This window comes from Hemisphaericaspora subhashii (assembly GCF_019202705.1).
Source record: "Hemisphaericaspora subhashii strain CBS 10753 chromosome Unknown scaffold32, whole genome shotgun sequence".
Classification (NCBI taxonomy): domain Eukaryota; kingdom Fungi; phylum Ascomycota; class Pichiomycetes; order Serinales; family Debaryomycetaceae; genus Hemisphaericaspora; species Hemisphaericaspora subhashii.
The window spans coordinates 35581-45422 of NW_026057384.1; the positions used below are offsets into that span (position 1 = coordinate 35581).

Consider the following 9842-nt stretch of genomic DNA (forward strand, 5'->3'; position numbering starts at 1 on the left):
GGTAATCCTCCCCTGAAACTACGCCACTTTGCTCTAGTATTTGCTCTCCGAGAATAAACATTATTCCGATGGTTATTCAGATGGACATTAGTCTCCGATATCTTTATCCAATCCTTTCACTTTGGGATTGTTATAGACGGTTGATCACAAACGGTGGTTATGCCGTGCGACAATAAATCTTGTGAGATTTGTTTCCAACAGAAATTTGCGATTGATCAGCAACAGTAGTTAATCCAATAATTTAAAAAGGCTCAAATATAGAACTTTCCGGATTGATGCTATAGATGTCTCAGCATTGTTTCCCAACTTAGACTCAACCGTTAGCTTAATAAGTAATCATTTCATATACGATTTCCTATGAATTATACTTGTTTTCTATATACTTCAAATCACTCATAATTTGCAAGAATTATCTTTCTTTTATACTATCTAAATAAACCGATATTTCCTTCTCAGTGAAGCCATAGGGTCTCATGATGATCTTCTTTATTCATGCCAAGATTCATATCCCTTCGCTTTCATATGATTGATATTTATCCTAAAATTGTCAGATTTCGAACTTTCCATTCTTTGGCTTTTCTGTCGTGCAACTACCGATTCTTAACGAAAGTGAAGTTACTATACGACAGGTTTTCATGCAATAGTGGTGGTCTTGTTTTATCTGGTTGATAACATGTCTTAACTATGGTTCGGTTAGTTCCTCGGCGAAACATGCTTTCGGTACTTTTATCCGGTATTTGCAGTCAATTTGCTAATCCACCATTAATTGTGGTTGGCTGCAAATCCTTTAGAACCATCAATTTTGAAAGATTATAAATGAAGGTCTTTTCCAGAATTTTTTGAGCTTAATTTTTCATATCTTTTTATACTTTTATTTGTTACTTTATTTTAGATCAATTTTTAGTCTAATAATATGGCATTACTTTACCCCAAATTCAAATTAGTACCATAGGAATTAGTACTATAAGATCATTTAAAAACGAAACAAGAATGTTAATATCAATTAGCCCTTCGGAACGGAGCCAGAGAAAAAAAATCATTTTCTCACCCGAGAACTTAAAGTACCCATGACCCTTAGCAATAAATATTTCGTATACATTATATTTCAGTAGAACAAGCCATAATCCCTCTATCAATATAAACCGATTGTATATATATACATATATCATTACTAGGCACATAACAATTTTTGAGTTTTACGAGTTAAATGGTTTTGTGTTCTCAAAGAGTTGCTAAGAATAGAATTGCGCATCGTCGGATTTATTTCCAAAATTTTCCCAGCCGTAACAATACCCGAATATCGAATGGAATGGTTATAACACCGTTGATCGAAGAACTGGGGTTCTATGCCTTCTATATTTACCATAAGGGTCTAAGTTGAGAATTGAACATCGAGAACTCATTTATAACAAAATTACTTACTACTATTTAGATTTACCAGTTAAGAATCAAAAGCTAAGGGTTAAGGATAACGATTTGTTCAATTTTGCTTAGGAAATTAAATTCGTTAAAAATTTCTTGACGTTATTGTTAGTTTTTTGTGCTAAGAATTATTTTATGCCTAAAACTATTCAACACATGCTTCTATCTATTTCTATCTATCTTTATCTATTTCTTTCTTTCTCCCTTACTATAGAGCATATTAACTATGAGCTTTAATTTAGCTAGCATGATGACCACATGGTCACCTAGCTCTATTCCTGCTACAACAACCTTATCATCAATAGATCCAACTCATGCCCCTCAATTATTATCATCAATAACTTCAGCTGTTGAAAAAGCGATGACTGAAAAGAATTATCTTGAATTATTAAAATTGTCAGAAGTTGTAAGAGGAGCTCAAGCTTCTTTAACTATCATTGCTGCTGAAGAAGTATTAGCAACTGCTACTGATACGAATATTCAAGCAAAAGCAACAGAAGCTATATTTGAAGCTACTTTGAATTTACAAGATTTAGAATGGGATCAAAATTTATATAGTTTAGTTTTAAATCGTCCTGGTAATATCATTTATTTGACGGTTTATTTCATTATATTCATATACACCGCTTTCATGGTTATTAAGTCAAGATATTGGTGGTATAATATTACATTTTTTTGTGGATATGGATTAGAATTTATTGGGTTTTTAGGAAGAGTATTGTCTTTTAGTGATGATACAAATATGAAATTCTTTATGATGCAAATCATTTGTTTGACAATCGCCCCTGCATTCATTATGGCAGGTATATATTTCTTATTTGCTCAAATGGTGGTTATTCATGGACGACAATATTCCGTATTGAAACCAATGTGGTATTCATATTTTTTCATTGCTACTGATGTCTTATCATTATTAATTCAAGCTGGTGGAGGTGCTTCTGCTTCCATTGCATCTCAGAATCAAAGAGATACTAGACCAGGTACAAATACTATGATTGCAGGTATTGTGGTTCAAGTGTTTGCAATGTCGGTATTTTTATTATTTTGGTTTGAATTCTTGAATCGTATTTATTTTAAACATGGTAAAGATAAAACAGAAACCGAAAAGACTGAAAGTCCATTGGCACAAAGATCAATTGGAAATTTCTTTAGATTAGTATTAAATTTCAAATCGGTTAGAGAATATCGTGCTGGTCATTTAGAACAATATTACAATCCAAAATTCGCCGCTATTCGTCAAAAGAGATTATTTCCGTGGATGCCATTAGCAATGACAATTGCAGTAGTTGTGATTTATATCCGTTGTGTCTATAGAGTTGTTGAATTGGCTCAAGGTTTCAGTGGATATTTGATAAATCATGAAGTATTCCTTATGGTATTAGATGCTTTCATGATTGCAATCGCGGGATTGATTTTTATTCCATTCCATCCTGTTTGGGTCTTTGGGAAACAAAATATTGTGAAATTGGCTACTATTAAACGTAATCAAGATGAACATAAACACAGTGAAGAAGAAGAAGAAGAAGAAGAAGAAGAAGAAACTTCTAGAGCCAGTAGTTAAAAGTTGTAAAGAAAAGTCTGATCAAAGTAGAGCATATTATATATGATATATAAAGAAGGACATACTGTAACATTAGCAAACCCATTTCCTTAAAACAGAGTCTACTTCGTATTTCGTCATCGTATCGACTCCAGCTATTTACTTGATTCACACTATCTATGAAGTACACCCTTTGCTGTTAACTCTGGATGTTACTCATCTCGGGATTGTCGAATACAGGTTCCGGGCATTCCTGTCAGTTTATAGTCATCTTTTAGTTAAGAAGTATCTTTAATTTTATGTTATTTAGATCCCTATAGTACTTACACTTCTGTAGAGCACCCCACTACTTCCTCAGGGACTATACAGAGTGTTCCCTCCTAATACAGTACAGTACTTTACTGGACTACGTCCCTGTCACCCAAGAACAAGCTTGAACCCATCACTTGAACATGTCATATAGGCAGACTGGAGTTATACATATTATGGGTTTACTACGGCAGTATTCACTATATACACGACGGTATCACAGTAAATTGGTGATTCTGCAACCAGTTTTTAAAAGTGGATCCTCACCCCAAAATCCTCCCCAATACCAACAGCCTTCCCTTTTACAAGCTTTCAAGAGGATTTATTCAAAATGCCCTGGATTCCCATCAACTACTTCATCCTTTGGATCGCCCACTATTCGTTTTGTGCATTGGTTTTAACTCCGACGATTTTTTTCATGCAAGGTCATTGCTACATTATTTACAGTACACTTTCAGATGACCCTATCTGCACAAATATCCTGATTTATTTTTTTTTAATCTATTTTTTTTTTCTTTTTCTTTAAACGGTATCGATTAAATTATACACTAAAATTATAAACTAAAATATATAAACTGATACTGACCCTCTGATACATATAGGGCATAACGTTCTGTAGAAATGGTAAAAACCTTTTATCGGCACTTAAGTGCATGACAAAAGCAAGGTAAGTAGTGTAAGAGTCCAGGGCCAATAAAACTGGGTGGGATACTCACTAAAAACCATTGGCACGAGGTGGCTGAGGGAATGAATTAATGCATCTCACCGGACTTCCGGCGCTATCACGTGGTTCTACAGGTGACACATTGTTTATTTGATATTATTTCACGAAATTTTTCCCCAAGCTCATAACCATTTTCATAATTTTATGGCATCATACAGTACGACTTATTTTTTATTTCGTCATTTAGACATTCTTTATTTCACTGACTACATACATATTTACACGGTTATTTCATTCAATTCATAGGACTACATCATGTAAATCTGGAGTATTTTTCAAAACTTGATAATCTTTCAACTATATTTTTAAAGATTTATTTTTTGCAGCCTTTTCTTTTTTGCAACCAATTTCCTCCAAAAATTATTATCTACACGCCTGGCCATCACCATGGATACTTGATGTTTGGGAATACACACCTCATTTATTATTCGAATCTGATCAATCTACAATAATACTCATACCGTGTACCTGGTCTTTCTCCATTTTTATGATTTGAGTCCCTACTCGAATTCCATTCAAGCAACTACATTAAAAAAGAATGTTCAACTTAACCTCAGCTAGCAGCTCCACCCTCATACCATCTTTACGGTTAACGTATCGTAACACTCGGATTACCTTCTGGGGTTCTGGGGTACCACCAGGTCCCTTGTCGTCTCCGCCCTCAGCTCCTGTTGAATTGTCCCCAAGTACTCTTCCAACTACGCCTACTCATCCGTAGTTCAGCTGCACGTGTCGAATTATATCCAGGTCGCTTTCCCGCGGTCCAGCTCCACTTCACCCACTCCTACAACTACTCTAGAGTAACTACTACTACACGTACTATTATATCAACTACTTCGGACGGTTCTGCGATCACACATGATGGCACCATTCCCCATCGCCCCAATAGTAACGGAATGTTCGAGCGAAACCACCACCTCTCTATCCGGTACCTTCAATGACTTAACATCAAGGATTAGTGGTGCCACTATTTTGATCTAGCATTATAGATCGACCGTATCTTAATCAGATCCTCACCGGTTACTACATTTCAGTAGCTCGTTTTTGGTTTTCAAGGTCACCCACCATTGGACATCTTCGAATGGGTATCTGTTTACCCCAACTTAGCCCTTACCGGAGACAAATTATTCGACATTGGTGCTCTCCAAATGAGTTCACTCAACCTCAACCACACCAGTGCCAAAGAACACCTGGTATTCAAGCTCATATAAACACTACTATGACATAAATGCTGGTCTAGAAATCATTCTCCCTATTGGAACCTTGGTTTTATTTTGGCATTCCTTGTGGTATCTGAGTAAAGACAAGAAAATCCTTCCTAAATGGTCCCGTCCTTTTGCTGTTCAGAAAAAACTTGACTCTGCCTACATCTTGCAAGATCTCATTAGTAACACATTCAAACGCCCATCGGCCTTGATCATCTCAAAATCTACCACCCAAGACCTTTAGTCTCTGAATTAGTCGTCTCTACTTTTTCGCCTGGTGGAAATAACTGTGACATAAGCAAACCCCTTTACTTAAAACACAGTCTACTTCGTATTTCGTCATCGTCTTGGTTCACACTCGACTCCAGCTATTTACCTCCTTCACACTATCTATAAAGTACATCATTCGCTGTTAACTCTAGATGTTACTCATATCTAGATTGTCAAGTAAATAGGTTCCTGATATTCCTGTCCGTTTATAATCATCTTTGGTTCAGAAATGTCTTTAATTTTTTAGTTATTTAGATGCTTATAGTATTTACACATCTGACGAACACCCCTCTACTTTCTCATGAACGATACAGATTGTTTGATCCTACTACAGTACTTTACTGGTCTACTTCCCTGTCACCCAAGTACAAGTCTGAACCTATCACTTGAACATGTCATATAGACAAACTGGAGTTATACATATTATGGATTTACTATGGCCCTACTCACTATATACAAGACCGAGTCACAATACATGAAGTGTACAATATATAGTGTATCATATATATTATATATAGAAGTGTACTTGAATAACAATTGGTACAAAATCCAATTGGTTGCAAAAACCAAAATTTCTGTTTGTAAAAATTTGAATGCAAATTTATAAATATTTGCATCACAAATTGTGTATCACTTTTATATATCTGATCTCGCCACTTAACTTTAAAACCCAAAATTAACATGAAAACGGCAGCCGACTTATTATCATTCAGTTATCAACAGTCCTCGAATGACTCTCAACAAACAGTCACTATCCCAGAAACCGACTCAACTCTAAGTGTCACCGCAGTTGATCCAATTTTTTCAGAAGAACTTCCATATTTCCCAATCAATGAAAACAAAGATCCAATTCGAAACTTAACTTCTGAAGAATTATTATCGGATGGGATCCTGAGTACCAAGTATCCATTTGATGGGTTTTTGAATTTCCATAGTTTAAAGATTTGTAGTTCAAATGCAAAACAAATGTCTAAATTTTTACAATTAACTATGGGATTTGAAGAGATTGCATTTCGTGGCTTGGAGAATGATTCAAGATTGGTTGGAGCTCATGTTGTTAAGAATGGTGAGATATTTTTAGAGATTGTTAATACTTTGGAAACAGTTGAGGATGATAATGTATTGAAATTCCCATATTTTGAAAACGATTTGAAGAAATTTAAGGGGATTGATAAATATGATTATCTTAAGGATTTTAAAATTACAACAGATGATTTAATATTTGATTTTGTTAATAGTAGGATTGAAAGTTTGTGTTATACTAATTCAACTTCTTCTTTAAATTTTGGGAAGAAGATTTATCATAAGATTTTAACTTCAAGATCAATTAAGAATTCAGTTAATGAATTTAATGACTTTATTTTGAATACAATTAATAATTCTGAGATTATTTATAATGATATTATGGAATGTACATTGATTCAGAAATTCTTAAAGAAACATAGTGAAGGAGTTATGGATATATCATTTAATGTTCAAGATGTCGATTATATCTTTAATAGAGCAGTTAGTTGTGGTGCTGGTATAATTAGATTACCCAAAGTTTTACAAGATGAACATGGTGCCGTCAAACTAGCAACTGTTACTATCCCAAATACAGACATTCAACACACCCTAATTCAAAATCTCAACTATACTGGACCATTCTTACCAGGATATTCCGTGCCCATTTCCCCTCTACATTCAGGTTTCCAAACTCATTTAAGCTTACTCCCACCAGTTAGATTCCTCAGCTTAGACCATTGCGTGGAGAATTATTCATGGAATCAAATGATGCCTCAAGCTAAATTCTATGCGGATATTTTTGGATTTCACAAGTTTTGGTCAGTCGATGAACAAGATATATCCACAGGAAATACAGCACTTAGGTCAATTGTGATGTCTTCCAGTAATGGAGAAATCAAGATGCCAATTAATGAACCGGTGAAAACAAAAATGAAAGGGCAAATTGAAGAATTTAATGCTTTTAACGGTGGTCCTGGGATTCAACATATCGCATTAAAAACTAATAATATTGTTGGGACCGTGAGTTCATTAATTCGAAGAGGGATTGAATTCAATCCTACATCTGATAATTATTATATTAGTTTAGAACTGAGATTAAAGAATGATGATGTGTTGTTATATGAAGATTTTCAAGATTTAAGGAAATTGAATATATTAGTTGATTTTGATCCATTAACTAGAAATAAGAAAACAAAGAGATGTAATTATATTTTACAAATTTTTACAAAACCATTACATGATCGTCCTACTTTATTTATTGAAATCATTCAAAGACATCATCATAATGGATTTGGTAAGGGAACTTTTAAGGGTCTTTTTGAAAGCATTGAAGAGCAGCAAAAAGCGAGGGGTACATTTGTTGAATCTTCACCTACCGAAGAAAGCTAAGAAAATAATTTGATTTACCAAGGGATAACTATTGCTGACAGTTGATTATGTAATTAGAAAATTGTTTCAAACATTCTTGGCTAGTTTGTACATTCAGACGACTTTTTTGATGATGTGTGTAGTTGGGTTGCCTCTTGTGTGTATTGACATATTTAGAACAATAGATTATTTTTAACAAGAAGTAAATGACTCACTATACAATAGAACGTTACATAAATATATAGATATAAATAAGTTTTTATACATTAGGTGAACGATCAAAATACTCTTGACGAAATACATTCTTTGAAGGAGTAGTTTGAGAAGGATTGTCCATATCGCTCATTACATCTTCACCATTTTGAAATTTAGTACCAGGTGGAAGAAGTTCTTCATCTTCATTCTCACTCTTCAACTTATGTCCCTTTTCTCTGAAGTATGTCTTAATATCTTTAACAAATAAAGGATATAATAATTCATCAACACCTTCATTTCTGGCAAATTCATAAGCTCTTTCAAATGGAATCCAAACACCCTTTAAATTCATAGAACCAACTTTAACCACAACCTTAGTCTTTTCAGTCTTAAGTATTCCATCACGTTTTCCACGAGTCATACCAATCACATTCAACAACTTGGTTCCATTTATATAATTCGTATCCTCCCTTCTTGAAACCAAAATTCTTTTAGCCCGAACTTGATAACACATAGTTCCTTCATCTTCCCAATACGTAGTGGCAACTTTTGGTCTCACCACATCTGGAAACTCAGATTGATTGGTCCCACTGGAAGAAGTCCTTGAATGTTGTGAATTATGGGGCGATAAGCGATTACTACTGGAAATCGTAGGAGAATTAGTTGCACCTGTTGATCCTAAACCACCACCGGTTCTTACTGGTAAATTCAACATTTGTGTATGAGTGGCTCCTTGCATATTGTACATTTGTGCTCCATTGGTAGGGGCAATTGGTGAATACGACATCTGAACCAGTGATTGTTGAGGATACATCATAGTTTGCGCTGTGTTGTAGGTAGCGGCTGCTCCATTGGCCAGCAATGTAGATACACCGTTCGTAAGAGGTTGAGGTGGCTGTGGTGGTTGTGGTTGTTGTTGCTGTATGGGGGATTGATTTTCTGACAGATGACCACCTTGTGCTGAAGAGGACTTGAATTTTCTTTTTCCTGTTGTACCTAGTGGTGGTTGTTTGGTAGTGTTTGTTTGGGCATAGATACCCTTTGATGTATTGTATGGGTCAAGGTGCTGTTGTTGTTGTTGCTGCTGTTGTTGTTGCATTTGTTGATATTGGTACATTCTTTGCGCTTGTTGAGCTTGCTGTTGTTGTTGTTGTTGAGGCGCAAGCGCAGGATTGGCACCAGCATTCGGATTCTCCGAAAGTGCCATTGTATTCATTTGGAATGAAGGACTAATTGATTGGTTTTGATGGTCAACATTGGAGTAATACTCACCACCATTCTGAGATAGAGTATATGTTGGTTGAAATGCATAATATGTTGACTCACCAACTAAGTAATGTTTTGGTCTTAAATGTTGCATGTTTCCTGCGTATTGTTGATATGTGGGTGCCACCTCGGGATTGCCACTGGTTGTAGAGCTTCCATTCGGTGGCTGTAATTGTTGATTTTGTTGAGGTGATGCTTGAGCACCGACCATTTGATCGACTCCCGTAGAAGCTGTGTTAACTAACTCTTGAGTGTAAAAGTTAGGGTGACTTGGAGTTGTCATAATACCATTCATTTATTAAGGTTGCAAGTTAACAAAAAAAAGGGCCCAAAAAGTTTGAATTCTCTTCTAAAGTTTTTGAAAAAGAATTGATGATGTATATAAAAATATACAAAGCTCGCTTGAAATAATAAGTCAATACCCTCCCAAGAAACAGCTAGGAAAGAAAAGGCGTAACTATGATTTAGGAATGATTTTCTTAGTCTTTAGTTTTTTTGAGGAATTGATGCCCAGCCGGATTTATGTATAAACAAAGTA

General features: G+C 35.1%; 3 protein-coding genes across 3 annotated transcripts; 2 read left to right on the forward strand and 1 right to left on the reverse strand. All coding sequences in view use genetic code 12, as the record gives it.

The window, feature by feature from the left end:
* Positions 1–1648: 1648 nt before the first annotated feature.
* On the forward strand, positions 1649–2983 carry J8A68_005131 (RTA1 domain-containing protein; the record flags this gene model as incomplete). The annotated part of the gene is made up of 1 exon (XM_049409164.1): positions 1649–2983. The coding sequence occupies one exon, from the start codon at positions 1649–1651 to the stop codon at positions 2981–2983; it is 1335 nt and encodes a 444-aa protein (XP_049261573.1).
* Positions 2984–6151: 3168 nt separating this feature from the next.
* On the forward strand, positions 6152–7864 carry J8A68_005132 (uncharacterized protein; the record flags this gene model as incomplete). Its single annotated transcript, XM_049409166.1, has 1 exon — positions 6152–7864. The coding sequence occupies one exon, from the start codon at positions 6152–6154 to the stop codon at positions 7862–7864; it is 1713 nt and encodes a 570-aa protein (XP_049261574.1).
* Positions 7865–8102: 238 nt separating this feature from the next.
* EFH1 (KilA-N domain-containing transcriptional regulator EFH1) lies at positions 8103–9599 on the reverse strand (the record flags this gene model as incomplete). The annotated part of the gene is made up of 1 exon (XM_049409167.1): positions 8103–9599. One exon carries the CDS (start codon positions 9597–9599, stop codon positions 8103–8105), a length of 1497 nt encoding a protein of 498 aa, XP_049261575.1.
* Positions 9600–9842: the final 243 nt, after the last annotated feature.